The sequence below is a fragment of the Lagopus leucura genome, unplaced genomic scaffold (genome assembly GCF_019238085.1).
Source record: "Lagopus leucura isolate 7727_CA_CO unplaced genomic scaffold, USGS_WTPT01 Super-Scaffold_100008, whole genome shotgun sequence".
NCBI classification, from domain to species: Eukaryota; Metazoa; Chordata; class Aves; order Galliformes; family Phasianidae; genus Lagopus; species Lagopus leucura.
The window spans coordinates 14,362,152-14,377,529 of NW_024962265.1; the positions used below are offsets into that span (position 1 = coordinate 14,362,152).

Here is a 15,378-nt window from a genome sequence, read left to right on the forward strand (position 1 = left end):
AATGTCTTTCCTGTAGTGAGGGGCCCAAAACTGAACACAGTACTCGAGGTGCGGCCTCACCAGTGCTGAGTACAGGGGGACGATCACCTCCCTGCTCCTGCTGGCCACACTATTTCTAATGCAGGCCAGGATGCCATTGGCCCTCTTGGCCACCTGGGCACACTGTCGGCTCATGTTCAGCCGAGCATCAACCAGCACCCCCAGGTCCCTTTCCTCTTCACAGTCATCCAGCCACTCATCCCCAAGCCTGTGACGCTGCATGGGGTTGTTGTGGCCAAAGTGCAGAACCCGACACTTGGCCTTGTTAAACCTCATCCCATTCACCTGGGCCCAGTGATCCAGCTTATCTAGATCCTTTGCAGGGCCTCCCTGCCCTCAGGCAGATTGACACCACCTCCCAATTTGGTGTCATCTGCAAACTTACTCAGGGATAACTTACTCAGATAAGCAATTAAAAATATGAGGATTAAAATTATTAGAAAAAAAAAGTTGCTACATCACTATAAAGATCTAATATTATATTAACATCCTCTACTTCACACTTAAATCTGCCAAATCTTCAAAAATGTGACATACTTACAATTTGTAGGCAAGATACAATATTTTGTGAAAATAATCTGAAAACAAAAAATGAGACAATATTTCCAAGTTAATAAAAAAGAAAGATCCTATTTTATTAATCTTCATTAAACCCAATGTGCTGACTTGTTTCCTTTAAAATCTGAATTTGAGATGTGATTAAAAGAAGAAATCTGACAAATAATAATTTTATGGGCACAATTTTGAGTGAAAACATCAACATACTGTGGAATTCAGGCAATCATTAATCTCTTCTGTCCCAGCCACTGTGACAGATTGTCTGCTTTTGCTTACATCTCATTCTGAATAGCTGTTAAATGAGTATCTTAAAAAAACAAAAAAGTGAAGAATATTATTTCCATGTATTCCTTCTTACTCCAACCATATGATTTTTTGCCTCTTGCTTTCCACCTTTTTTGAATTTAGAAGCATACAAAGCAATGACTTTTTACACGTTAAATTCCTTAAAGATGAGACAGCCTCATCTCATGTAACTTCAGACAATTTAAAAATCAAGCTGCTAGATTGAGCTAATCATTTAAGCTATTTCAGTATCAAACCAAGCAAAATGGTATTCTGCATTCTGATTGAATCTGTCTCAATAGGAAGAAATTGTCATTTGGTGATGCTTATGACTTACTAGTGATCATAGCAAGAACATTCATTATTAATTTAACTTCGAGTTAGCCAAATGGATCTGAAGTGAATCCTATTCAGGATGCTTAATTAGTCTATCAAGGTTTTGTATAATGCCACTGTTAAACAGATTACATTAATTTTCATTTCTCGTGGACTCTTTGTTAATTATCAGTTGATACAGTAGCTGATTACCTCACCAGACTGCCTGTTTGTGCTCCAGAGATGTGAAGTCCTAGGAAGAACAACCTTTGGAAGATCATCAGGGAGCCTGCTAGATAGCAGAGCGAGCAACATTGAATGTTGCAGGTTGTTCTGCAGTCGATAAAACAACAGTGCCGGGCATATGCTTGATTTGTGATTTAGTGTTCTTTTGTTCAGCAGCCTTGAGTTAGAGGATTTTTTTCCATTTTTTTTCCCCACATCCTGTATCATCCATGCTTTGGGAAATGGCTCCGGAGTTGAGCAGTTGAGCTTGTTGCTGCAAAGTTCATGAATTACATTAGAAGTAATTGTACGTTCTTAGCTCTCATTTATTTTCCAACATCACTTACGTTTCTTGACTGTTCAATTCTTGACTATTCTTGACTTAGTATTTCTTGACTAGAGTTTCTTGTCTAGATCATCTTAACTTTAACCTATTGTTTAAAAGATTTGCTTCTTTTTGTGTATTTTAGATGACCTAGCATTTCTAGCTTAAATAATTTGTTTTTCCATGGTTTTAATCAAGCAATGCAAAAAAGTTTTATATGGACAATTAAGTGCACTGGATTCTTTTTTTGTATTTTATACACCCCCAACAGAAATATTTGCAGTGCTGAGTTCTGATGTTGTTTATTTCTGAAAACATTTGGAAGATTCTGTATCAGAATACGCAGCACTGATACATATCCATGGCATAAAATCTTGAGTATACTGTGTGACCACAAATGAAGGACATCAGCAATACTCAGGTGTTTTTATTTCTTTCTGAAGGCTTTTCCAGTAACTTCAAAGAAATTGTTGTCTTGCAGAGGTGGTGCAAAAGCCATTCCACAACCTTGGCTTTTACAGTCTGTTATACAGAATAAAATGCTGTTCTTTTTTCTTGAAATTTAAAACAATAAGTTATACCATGCTAACCTAGGGGCTCCAAAACAGTCCCTGAAAAATCTAACCACTGCAAGAGGTAAAAATTTCTCTGAGAACCTGAACACTGTAAATCTCAGATCCCAGCTGCTTTCCTCTTCTTGTCTTCCATCTCTGACCTCTTTCTCCAGCTGCTTAGTTGATTTTTAAATTGTTAGACTTCTCACTGACATATTTCCAGGGATGACTGACATTTTCTCCATTGTTTTTTCCTTTTAGATTATTAAAAAAAAAAAAAAAAAAAAAAAAAAAACAACCCAAAGCTAATGACAATTCTGAATGTGATTTTCAGCACTTCAAAGCACTGTATCAGAAGTAGCAGTTTTAGTGAGTTGGGATTTAAGTGACTGACGTACTGAGAGTCTCTGATTCAGAGTTCTGACGTGCAGTTCATGGACAAAAGTGTCTGAGTCCAGGAATGTTTGGTGTTAGGAAGCCAAAGGTCTACCAAAGACAACTCCTTCTGGTTCTCAATTCAGGCACCAATAAGGAAATCTGTCAGGTGATGTGCAGTCATGAATGTTGGGAGGGATCAATGTTATATTTTTGTAAATGAGTTATACTTCCAGCAAAGGCAAATGTCCAGCAGGTACTCATCTTTCAGAGCCAGTCTATTGGAGGGAGTGCATCCATCTCAGTAGGGATTGCTCATGTCTAAGCTGATGGTCTTTTAAGAGCAGAGAGCTCAGGGACCACACATTTTCAATAAGATTTGTTAGAGGAATTAAAACTTTCTAGCTCAGTTCTTACTGGTTTGTGTATACTGACACAAGGAAAACGAAGCCTTCTGGTGTCTCAGAGAATTAAGGAAATAGTAACTCATAAGCAGTACAGATTTCAAAGTATTTTTCCCAGAGAAAAACCCTATCTGAAATTGCTTATCCTCTGCTACAGCATATTCATATGTAATCATTGAGCAGCTGCTTGATTTTCTGCTTTTAAAAAAATACCAGATGACTTGAAAATTAAAGATTGTTATTAAAAATTGCTATAAAAGGGAAAGGTACATCTTTTAGCGAGGTGCATTTTTTCCAGAGCTGTGGTGACTCAAAATTAAATGTATTTTATATGCTGCAGTCTCTATAGCTCTCAAATTCTATTGCTTCTATGCTGCCTTCTTCTATTCCCCTGGTACAATAGTTGTCGCAATCCAGGGAGTGTTTAGAAAAAGGAGACAATATCTTTAAAATGTGTTTCTTAAGAAAAGTCTTTGTCTGTCTCAGAAGCAATTTTCCAGTCTCCAGAGTGGAAGGGGATTGTTTCATGACTCTGAATCAGGGTAGTCAGTAATAGCTTCATATATATATATTTCTCAAGCCTTCTGCGGGATGCTTTAGTCGTTTCATTGGCATTGCCATGATGACTGAACCTTTTAATTGCACAGATATTTTTGAATTCCCACTGGTTTCAGATGGAGAGATTTTAATTTTGTGTTTGTTTTGTCATTCTGTTATTAATAAAGTAAGAAATTTCATGTTGCTATGGATTCTTTCTATTTTTCCATTTCTTGCGCTACAGAGGAATATTTAAATTTGCTTTTAATATTTATAGCTTAATTAGAAATGCACTGTATGTCTTAAAAACAAGTTTTACAAGCAACAAAATCATACAGCTTTGACATTCTATTCTCATTTACCACTGAAGGAAAGATTAAAAAAATCATTATTGTCATTATCATAGCTCACTGATTGTGAAAGCAGAGTGTAGAGGAGGTACGGTGCTCTTCTTGGCAACAGCTGTGAAAACAGAGAGGATCAGGAGGGAATGGGAGTTGGATCAGCAGTGAGAAAAGTTCAGGCAGAAGGGGCAGAGCTGGGCCCAGAAGGTCTCATGACAGCTGGAAGTTGTGTAGCAGGCTGTTAGGCAGTCAGCTGTGTGCTTGCTGCCCATTCCAGATCTTCCATTCACTCCAGTCTGGCAGCCATGTGGTTTCTGTGGTTCTGCTCCCTGACCCCAGAAGCCATTCACAGTGGAGCATTATCCAGCGCTTTCCCTCTGGCCACCCTGCCCACGGTGGTTACTTTGCAGTGTGATCTCTCCTGGCTAAGAGCTGACAAAGTAGCTTTAAAAATGTGAGTGACAGAGCATGGAAATGTGGAATTTATTCTTAGAACAGAAATAGTATTCAGAAAGGAAAAGCTTGTAACCACTGCTTTAGTGTTAGAGCAAGATGCCAATGGTGATTGAGTGAGAAAGTGGTGATATTATTTTATAGCTCTTTCGGTTTTCTTAGATTCTCCAGTGATCTGCCTCACACGTAAGCTTAATTTACAACTTAACCTTCATTGTGTAGCCAGGTAGAAGCTATCAGAAGGATTTAACCTCATAAATCAAGTCTTCATTTTTATCACTAAAGACACATCAAAGTGAAAATACAATTTTTGAAGCAAATTTTATGTTTTGGCATCGCGGCTTTCTTGGGTGTTTGTTCAGACTGGTTATGCTTCTCTTTTTTATAAATGTGTGGCTATATGTTTAAAGTAGTAAATATTCTCTCTGTTTTTTTTTTTTAATGTAGTCATGATTTCATTGGAGAATTCACAACAAGTTACAGAGAGTTGTCGAGAGGGCAGTCTCAGTTCAACGTGTATGAGGTAGGTGTTCTGTTCACCTTCAGAAAATAAGTGAGAAAACTTTGAGTGTTCATGGTAAACTGGTTAAATCTGCACAGTGCTTGTCAAATTTAAAGCTTTGGGATTACTGCACATTTCTCCTTTTTTGAAGAAGAGCAGAAAATCTTAGTGTTGCTCCATAAGTACTTCAGGCTCAGATGGCTGGGTTGTTAGACATAGTTTGGAGCAACTACTGAGTTACAAACCATTTCTGTGTGTGCAGTTTGTCATTTATTTTAAATAAATTTCATTTATTTCTTCTTTTACCAACTGTAACACGTCTTGTAAGTTGGATGCTAGTTTCTCTCATCTAAATAAACAGCAGTGCCTACTTTAGATGCAGAGACACATGTTGGGCCTCCAGTGCATACTCGAGAATTTTTAGAGCCTTTATGCTAGGATTACAAATGACAGTGAATTTACCTTCTTTGTTTGTTTGTTTGCTGTGGTCAGTTACCATCTTTGCTTAAAAATATACTTTAAATTTGCAGTTTGGGATTCATTTATCTGCCAGCTGTTGGGGTTGTCAAGCAGTTGTTAATTCAAGTACTTCTAACTGCTGTATGACTTTCCCTTATATTGTAGATAAATGTAGACCACATCTACAGTCACTGTCCTCTCAAGGCCCCATTGCCGAAATTGTACAGGTTTGTGTATTTCAAAGCTAGTAAATCTCTGATTCAACACTTCTTTCTGAGATGTCTGAGATTACTAAGACTTGGAAAACAGAATAGTTTTTTTCTCCTTACCATTTCTGTCTTGCCATTTCTGTGAAAGCTTTTCAGCATCCTTCATTTCACATATGCTCATAGGCAAAGTGGATGGACTGTGCCCAGTGCTTGCTGTAAGCTGAAGTGCTGAATCTGAAGGATTTCCCTTGTGGGCCTATTGTAGATTGACTTTCGGACATTTGTAATGAACATTCTTTTTAATTTTATGTTCACTGTTTTGTTGCCTTCTTTGGTCAGTTTTATTCACATTTTTACTGTCTTTCATTTATGAATATAAACATTTGTACTACACAAGAAAACTCTTTAGGAAGGGCACAATCTGTGCTGTGTTTATTGCTCCGTGGTGGGTATATACTGGGGACAGAGAAACATCAGAAAATGCTGAGTGTGCTTGCATGACATGGAGTCATGAAGGACCCAAAGAACAGTGTTAAAGGTTGACTTTTTAATGTGCATTTTTTGCAGTTTCCAGGTGCATCTTTCTGATAATTTTGTAGCATATTTTTTATGAAGATTAACTAATTATTAAATATGAGATGTTTTATCCCTGTCATAGCTTATAAATACTACTAAGCACAAAAATTGACCATTCTCTTTATGAGTTTTTAGTTTAGTTGTTTTCCTTTCTTTCATACTGGAGAGTCTGCAGTCTGTACTCACGAACTTAGAAGATGTTTGTATCAGCTGAGTAATGAACGTACCTCAGGAAGATGCCCCATCTGCCAGAATTCCTGAGGGAAATATAGGAAAGGCAACCATGCATCCTTCTGGAAATTGCCTTTATTTTGTCTCAATTTGTGGAGCCTTGATCATTTGATTAAACATTAACTCATCCTCACACAATACATTGCTATCATCGCACCACAGTAACGCATCCCATTCCTGGGTCTGGTTGCCAGCATGATTATTCTTGTTAAAAACAGTCCTCTCATGGGAAATGTTGGTGAGAATTCCTGTTTTCTACAAGAGCTCTGGTAGCATGAAATGAGTCAGCAAATCCTAGTCCACAGAGATGAAGTATAGGAATTGAAGAAAAAAAAAGGGCACTTAACATTTTTTTTCCACTTACATTTCTGTTGTTTTGGAAAGTATCTGTCTTCTTGTTTTTGGAGCTCTTTCCTGACTCACACATTGGCTTTGTCTATGATTTTTTTTTTGGTATTTCTTCTGTGGCTTTATCCTTGGCCTCCATATGTTACCAAAAGCCAATATCAATATCAGGGGTCATTGGTGCCATTCAGAAAACAGGAACACATTTTTCAACCAAATCTCCTTTAGTGTGGTCTTGCTAGTATTGAGTATCTCCTCTTTCAATTTAGCAGCTACTTTGCCTTCAAATTAAAATACTGCTAATGCAGACAGTTCTGTGTGATGCCACATGATTACTTGTGGGGTCAAACGGGCTGTTGTTGCTTTTAGGATGGTTCCATGACTGGCTGTCTCAAAGACTGTTCTCTTGTTCCCTCTTTGTCCATTCTGATAGCAGAGGTTTTTCCCGCATTTAGGCTCTCTTGTGTCCAGGCAGGTGAAACTCATGAGCAGCCTTTCTGATTTTCTTGAATGCTGTCTTAATCCCATGATGAGAACTTTCTCATTTCTATTTCCCACAAGAGTGCTTTAGAAGTAAAACAAACCTAGTTTAATCATGGTCATGCTGATAGACTTCTTAATTTCAAGACCTCTTCTGTCCCTCAGCATAAATGCTTGACACTTTCCGGGTTGTAGGTACTCTTTTTGAAAGATTTAGGTTAGCTTCTCCATTTGCAGCATGATTTCCAGCATCATGCAGTTTGCATCCTTAGTTTGTCTCAAAATTAAAATGTGTTATTTCTTGTCTATGGAAAGATAGCTTTGCTAATAATGAGAAGGCAAACCTTTGCAACTATAGGCTGTCTTTTTTATTGTTTTGTTGTTGTTGTTTTCTGTGTGGTATACAGATCTTTGTTATTCTATAAGCCATCCTTTGATCTTGGTCTACTGCCATTACACTTCAGTATTTTGTAATGTACCATATTCCTTAAAATGCTGACTGATTAGTGCAAGCACTAATGCAGTGTGGGGAAGGAGGGTGCTCCAATTATGTGCTGCACTTATGTTTTGAAGAAGAGCACTGTTGCTGCTGTGCAAAACAGAATGAAGATAACTTAAAGCAGTGTTCTTATTTAGATCCAGAATCAACCCTATGGAGTTACTGTAATTTGCAGGAGCTTTCTACAGTTTCACTGCACACAGTACTCTGTCACAGAGTGCTGTGTGCACTGAAACTGTCCTCTCTTGTTGTATCACTGACATGATTCCTACCCTACCAGGAATGTTCTGTCATAACTTCTTACTGTGATCTTGCAGTTTCTTAAATACACTATCAATATCTTACTCCCAGCAATAGCATACATTTTCTGAACGGCCAGTGTTTCCCTCCCCATATGACAATTCTATATGCTTTCCCATTTTGCTTCGACATGATCAGTCTGTGCAATATCAGAACAAAGGAGACTGAACAAATTCTTTTTTAATTGTGTTACAGCTAGACTGCCTTGGGGCAGAGAAATTTTTGAGTGCTTTTGAATTAGAAACATTGATATAACAAGCTCTTTTAACAAGTAAGAGCTCAAGTAGCTTCCTTGGTTATTGCAGGGGTACAAAGCTTTTGGAGGCTAGGAAGTACTGTGATGCAGTTACCTGAAATTTGAGCAAAACCTCACAATTACTGTTACTATGATAGTACCTGGAATTGTGAGATAGAGAAGCTGTGATTTCATTCATCTTTGATCCGAGAAGATGCCTTGTCTCCCATGGCATTTCAGTTCAAGCACTAGTGCATTTCCTAGCAATTCCTAAGATGCTGATTGTCAAGTTATGTGAAGCAGAAGATTCTCATGAATCTCCTTTTGGGCACTTAGCAGCATATTTCTTTTCTATAGTTGTTAACTGAGGCCTGACCATTGGAGAGTTGTGAATGAAGGACTATGGATCAGGCAGGCAGTTTGCTACTTCCATCTTCTTGCTCTGGGCAGTTGTCAGTAAGAGTCACCTTCCAGCTAAAATTCTGGTTCAACAAACATTATTGCATTGCATCTGCATACAGATTTTAATTTGCAGCTCACCTGTCCAGCCACTAGGATGGTGATGGGGGATATTACTAGGAGGGGGATGGGTTATTTAGGATTTTTTTAGGGTGGCAGAGGGCACCTGTGTGTTACACAGTAAAAGGTTTGAAGAATACTCACCAGATAGCAGTGTGGCAAACTGAAGAGAGAGAGTCATTCTTATTTAGTCTGCTTGGGAAGTTCTCCAATGATATTTATATCTTTCTGATTTGCATTTCACAGCTGTTCTATGTTGTGCAAGGAATGTAAGGTTGGGGGTGAATTTTTGGAAGAGGCTTTGCTACTTTTCCCATTTTCAGGAATTACTGTTACAATATTTTTTAGCAATTAAGTAGCTGCGATTTCATTTGGGAATGCTTTAATTCCTTGTCATTCATGGAACATCTGTGCATAGTTTACAGTGGAATTTGGCAGTAAGAAGAATTTGAGTTTTCCTGGATGTATAGGAGATAGCTGATAAACATAATTAACAAAATAATATTTTGCTTCCAATTCTGTGTGCAATAATGAACAGGAGTACATTTTTCTGTGCATTTAGTGAAACTGTCTGAGACTTTCCTTCAGGTATTGAGAAGGGAAACAATCTTTTTTTAAAATGCCTGCAGTGGGAGATTGTATGAATGTGGGTTCAAGATATTTAAGAGAATGATTTAATACTTTCCAGTTCTGTGAAGATTCTTGTGCACTGAGAGTGCACTGTGTTTGCCAGTCAGGTGGTGGTCTGTGCCAGATTTTATGAAATAACAAGCTAGTTTTGAGACTGTATGACCTCGGCCTTTCTTTCATTGCAATTGCCATACCTGTCATTGCACCAAATAGAAAAACTAGGGGTAGGACAGCTCCCATTTTTCACAGATAACACTGTGAAGATGGAAGCGGATTAATGAAAGAGGTGCATTGTAAGACAAAGAAGTGATGACCCAGAACACAGGAACACTAGAATCAGAAGTACAGAAAAATGCAAAATTTTGTGTAAATTCAAAGCCACTGTGCACTCAGTTGTAATGAACACTCACCTCTGTTGTTTCAGTCCCTTATTTGTTGAATATCAGTAACAGCACTGCCTTACCCAGCACTGTAAAAATAAATCACTGGTTTTGAAATCCGTGTGTAGCCCAGCCTTGAGGTGCATAAGTAGAAAGCACGCTGAATAAATTTAGGTTCTGCAGATTCTGTTTTGTGCACTGAAAATGTCTTCACAATTATCTTTGTGTTTAATAAAAAATGACTGTGCTTTAATACTTATGTCTGTGTTTCTAGGTAATAAATCCAAAGAAAAAAGGAAAAAAGAAAAAGTATATTAACTCTGGAACAGTAAGTAGATATAATTTGTAATATTACTGAATACTTTTCTCTTGAAATACAAAGTAGTTGACTTGACATATAACAGAGTTGGAATAGAACCATCTGTGAAAGCTACAACAATAAACTATTTACTGTACTACAGCATTTATTTTCAGATGTGTTTATGTTTGTTTTTTTTTTAAAGTTGTTTTTAAGTGTGCTGTTAAGTTGCCAATGATTTTAAAAATGAGTTACACCAAAGCTGGAGGCAGGTTCTTGAAATTATTTGATTGGACACTATTAGATTTTGTCTGAAATATATTTGCATTTTCGAAAGTCGATTTTATGTTTAAATTTAACTGCTCACGTAGCATCAATAAAAGCTACTAAGTCACACCCTTCATGCTAAAGCAGGAAGAGTCATAAATTTTTATTGCCAACAGCACTTTGTAAGTCCATCTTGAAAATTCTGTTAAGGCTATTTTGGGATGAGAATTTAATGTCCTTTTATTCATATTCTGTTATGAACCATTTGTTAGCAACACAGATAATTCCCTTCAGCATTTTCACATCTTCTGAGTTCTGGCACCCATAATACTCAGAGCATCTACGAGAAAATGAAGATAAGTGTTGAAGAACTGTATACTGGAAAATCAAAACAGATTTTAGATACGTTCTTTTGAAAATTCAGCATGGAGTTTTTTTTTCTTTGCTCATGGAAAGTCCCAGTGAAGCCAGGAGGACTACTTTCACTCTGAAATATATAGCTTTGAAGAAACGATTTGTCAGTCTCTCATTCTTGTATAAGTCTGTTCATCAGTAGGAAAACTATCACTTATTTTGTACCTCTGTTTTAAAATGTAAAAAGTAGTTTGTCTGTGAAAATTTACCCTGCCAGATCTGATTAATTCCTTAAATTTATTTATTTATTTATTTTGCTAATTAAAGTCTTAGAATATAGTTCTTTCAGGCTGTCTATACTTGAAAGAACGTTTTTTACTCATGTTGGGCAGGCAGAATCAACTGTGGATTTTTTATTTTTTGTCTCAAATTAATAGGAAATTTACAACAAGTGGTTTGGTGTTAGTAATTTTCTTTCCTTTTTTCTTCTTTACTAGTGTTTTTTATAATTGCTTTTATGTTGACTCCATTTTGTCCCGTTTGCCCTCCTATGTGCAGCCTTCCTTTAACCTTCCGTGAATAGTCGCTTTCCTGTATGTTTACCTATAGTTTTGTTTTTACTTCTTTCTGTCATTCACCCAAGGTATTTGGTGTCCCGACAAATTTCTCCATTTCCAAACCGTCTAAGATCATCATTCTCACTAATGGAAAGTTGCCTTCTGGAAAAAAAAATTAGCAAAGTGGATGTAGGTCATTGATTGCTATCTCATGCTGTTTTAAAGAAATACACTGATAGAGTAGCCATTTCCATTCATTACTACTTAGGAGGTCATTTTAAGCTCAGAAATATGGACAGCATAATTTGTAAATAAAGCAAAAATAATATGGAGTGAATTCTTTGCCTCATGAACCTGTATGAAAATCTTCAATGCCAGATCTTTTCCACTTGATTTAAAATTTCTGCAACTTGAGCACTCAAAATGCCACATTTTAAGCTGCTGCTTATGTTGAGGACTCCCAAAATTCCTGAATGATCAAAACCGATTGTGAAAAAATTTCTCATCTCCTCATTTTTCTATATGTTCCACTTTAAAGATTTTTCTGTATTCATATGTATGTGTGTGTATCAGTACCCAGTACAATTGCTAACATGGGAAATGGCATAAATAATAGTAGTTGAGTTCTTTAAGCAGAACTGAAGTACTCGGTAAGTACTTCAAAAAGAATAAGCGTAGTTTGCCTGCCCTGGAAAGTGATCTTTCATCCATTATCTTTCACTTTAAAAAAAATAAGAAACCACCCACACTGAAACAGACTAAACAAAACAACCACCAAAAAAAATGGTAGCAGACTTCCAAACTTGTTTCTTCCCTTTCAAAAACTGGTTTCTGAAATGGTTACATTTTTTTTTACCTCCAAAAACATTGTGGATGTGTCTCTATTTGTTTATTTGGGAAATGACAGTTCACATCTGTCTCTTTTTATTTGCTTTCAGGTTACACTGCTTTCCTTCCTAATTGAAACAGAAGTTTCATTCCTTGACTATATTAAAGGCGGGTATGTGATAGTCAACAAAGTTTTCCTCTTTTCACAATCTCATTGTATTTCACTAATAATTTATATTTGTACATTGCATATGATGACTCCAGGTTATTACTGTAAGATCTGTATCGTTTCCTCATGCAGAAACTGTATTTTCTTAAGTTATTCATGTCATTTAAGTTGTGGAACTTCATGTGTACTGTTGGGATAGGTAATGGTACAAAAATAATGATGTTGAGTCTGATCAACCAGTGAAAATGGAATTAACTGAAAGGGAATTATATATGTACTATTAAATTAGTAAGATGCTGTTTTATTTCTTTTGACTACAGTGATCTTTGATTTATTTATGATTGGCATTTATTTAGAGCCTTTCCCCATCAAAGGCATTTTTTCAATACTAATTATGTGAAGTTTATAACACTTTTAATTTCTCATTTATTGTCATTCCGAAAGGGAAGAAGAGATAGAAGGAAATGGCTTACCCTAGAATATACCTGGAAATGGGATCAAATTTCAGGAATTCTCGATTCTTAACCTCTGTACCAGAAAGTGATATTCTCTAGAAGAAAACAGAAATAATTTACTACACATTTTTAGACACTTTCTGAGGCATACTGCCTATTTTTCTATAGCTATTTTAGATTACTATTTATCTTTCGAGGAACAAATTACCAGCTTTTTTTTTCTGGCAGTCTTCAACCAGGCTTCAGCTGAAATACAAAGAATGTCTGTGTTGTGTTTTGCCATTAGCAATACACTGCTTCATCTTTGTTTCCAGTCATGGTAATCCTACAGACGATAATGTGCTTAAGATTTATTCCTAACTCATTTATCACTGAAGTTTTCTGTTAAGATGATGCCACCAGTTATATTCTAGTTACAGAGGAACTGTCAGTCCATTATTTTTAAGGTTTTTAGAAATACAGCTGGAAATTATACACTATACACTATATCAAACTCATAACTGGTAGAGGGAATGGATCACTGCTAAGAAATGGTCAATATTGTTGACCTAAGTCATGTGCTACAGCAGAGAGTAATTTTTTTTTCTCTCTCAAGGAGTAACAAATTCTTTGATGTTTAAATTCTCCCATAAAGTTAAATTTCAAAGTCAGGATATCCAAATTTATTGCTGTTTGTTCGTCAGTGAATAAAATTCAGTATTTTTACTAAGGGTCATAGTCTCTTATGTATGTCAAAACACAGTGTCTTTTGGCTCATTTAAGTTTAAATGCAATTAGAGCATTTTCATGGATAGTTCTTGCAAATGTGAGTGCTTAAGATTTTAAGCATGGATGTAGATGTGTTCTCTTTAAAATTGTTACTCATATCTTTGGAGAATTTTTTCTTCTTTTTCTTTTCTTTCTACTGGTCCCTTCCAATCCAAACCACTTTATGATTCCATGAACAAGGCAAACATTGCAGGCCCAGAGATGGTGAACAGGTTCAGCTAAGAATCCAAAACTTCAGGGAAATCTGTGGTGATGAGGAAAATCAAGATCTGGATAGAAAGTCAAACCGTAGATAAGGGTCAGGATCAGTTCCAGTGATTGTCAGGTGGGCCTATGCTGAGAATTCAAGGAGGTGAAGCTATGAAGTCAGTCTGTGGGCATAGCTGAGCTGGAGTTCTGTGTTCCTCTGACATCAACTCAGACTTCAGACTTAAATGGGGCTCCTGTGCCCATGAGGGTGTGGTCAGAGGGCTGAGATGAGGCTGGTTAGGGTCACTAAGGCTTTTTACTATCCTCAGAGTGCCTGCATTTTGTTCCTGGATGCTTTTGGACAAAGAAATGATCTAGGTCTCCTAGAGTTGCAGTCACTGCCATCAGTTCAGTTACGTGGAAACACTTAGGATGGAAAACTTATAATCTCTTTGTTTCCACTCTTCAGATCCTCCTGTTTCTCCTCAAAATGGGTTCAATTCATTTGTTGTTAGAATCTGTTCAGTTTTATATCTAAATTTGGAAAGACAAGAAAAGAGTGCATACATGTGTAATCTTTTCAAATTAAGTTATCATATTTCCCTCGGAGTTGTTTACAACGCTAGTTATACATCTGTATTCCGTAGATGATTTCTGAATACAAATAATAATACTGTAATTCATATTGATATTTTGTGTTTTCTCCCTAAGTGCAAAGCAAAGAAGTCTTGCAATATTAATAATTACTAGTTTTGAAGATTATCCCTCTTTTTTCATAAAAGAATAGAATATAATTCAGTAGACTACTCTGCTTAAAAGTCTGAGCATTAATCATAATCATTTAATTATTTTATCTAAATCTTGTTTAGTGATTCATGCATCTGTTTCTAAGCACATGCCAGTGAAAAATCTGAAGGCTTTTTTTAATAAAATGTTACCTTTTCTTCTAACACCTATAATTTTCTTCTTTGAAAACATAACCAGGAGACTGAGTTTCACAACCATTTTCTTTGATCCTGTCTTTCTCTTACTTCATCTCATTTAATTCTACTGCACATCAGTTTCAGTCCAGTTAACAAATTTTGGAGGAAGGGTGACGTGAAGTTGTCCTCATTTATCAGTCTGTTTTCCCAACAAGTATGTCCTCCATAATTTTTTTTGTTTTCCTTCCATTTAGTTAGATAAGGGGAAGCAAACAGCGATTCTGCAGGAGGCACAATATTGGCTCTTCTATGAATGGATGCTTATGAAATATTTCATGTTCAGAACTTTATTGTAATTGATTTGAAGTGTCTAGAATGAATACTGATTTAAGGGAAAGCTTGACAGCGCTAATTGTAATTAATTCGGATTGCTGTATTGATTTGATTTGTATTTTGAATCTGCACATTTTTAATTAGAATTTTTCATTATAAATATAATTGGTGACTTTTTCAAAAAGCCATAAAAAATGACATAGAAATTTGTTCATACATTCTAATTTATTTTTATGTAATAACGCTGAATTTTATAGTAGTATGGTAGGAAAGAGATGGATGTCTCTTTGTATCTGTTGTGCATCAAGTAGCATCATCTTAGTTGCTAGCTTTTCCTTGTATCTTGATGCTTAATCACCTGTTACGACACTGACCTTCCTATGTTTAAGTAGTAGGTAGTTTGTGCTAAAAATTAATGTATATTTCAAAAGTGGTTTTCTCCTTCCACTTACTAGCAT

The 15,378-nt window shown here is 36.3% G+C and overlaps 1 protein-coding gene across 1 annotated transcript in view; it reads left to right on the forward strand.

Annotated features, from left to right (window-relative positions):
- CPNE8 (copine 8) overlaps positions 1-15,378 on the forward strand; it is a 91,339-nt gene that overhangs the window by 52,868 nt on the left and 23,093 nt on the right. Inside the window, exons 11-13 of the mRNA XM_042872761.1 lie at positions 4,862-4,937; positions 10,054-10,107; positions 12,194-12,255. Of these exons, the coding sequence (XP_042728695.1) occupies positions 4,862-4,937; positions 10,054-10,107; positions 12,194-12,255 (192 nt within the window). The remainder of the gene's footprint in view (positions 1-4,861; positions 4,938-10,053; positions 10,108-12,193; positions 12,256-15,378) is intronic.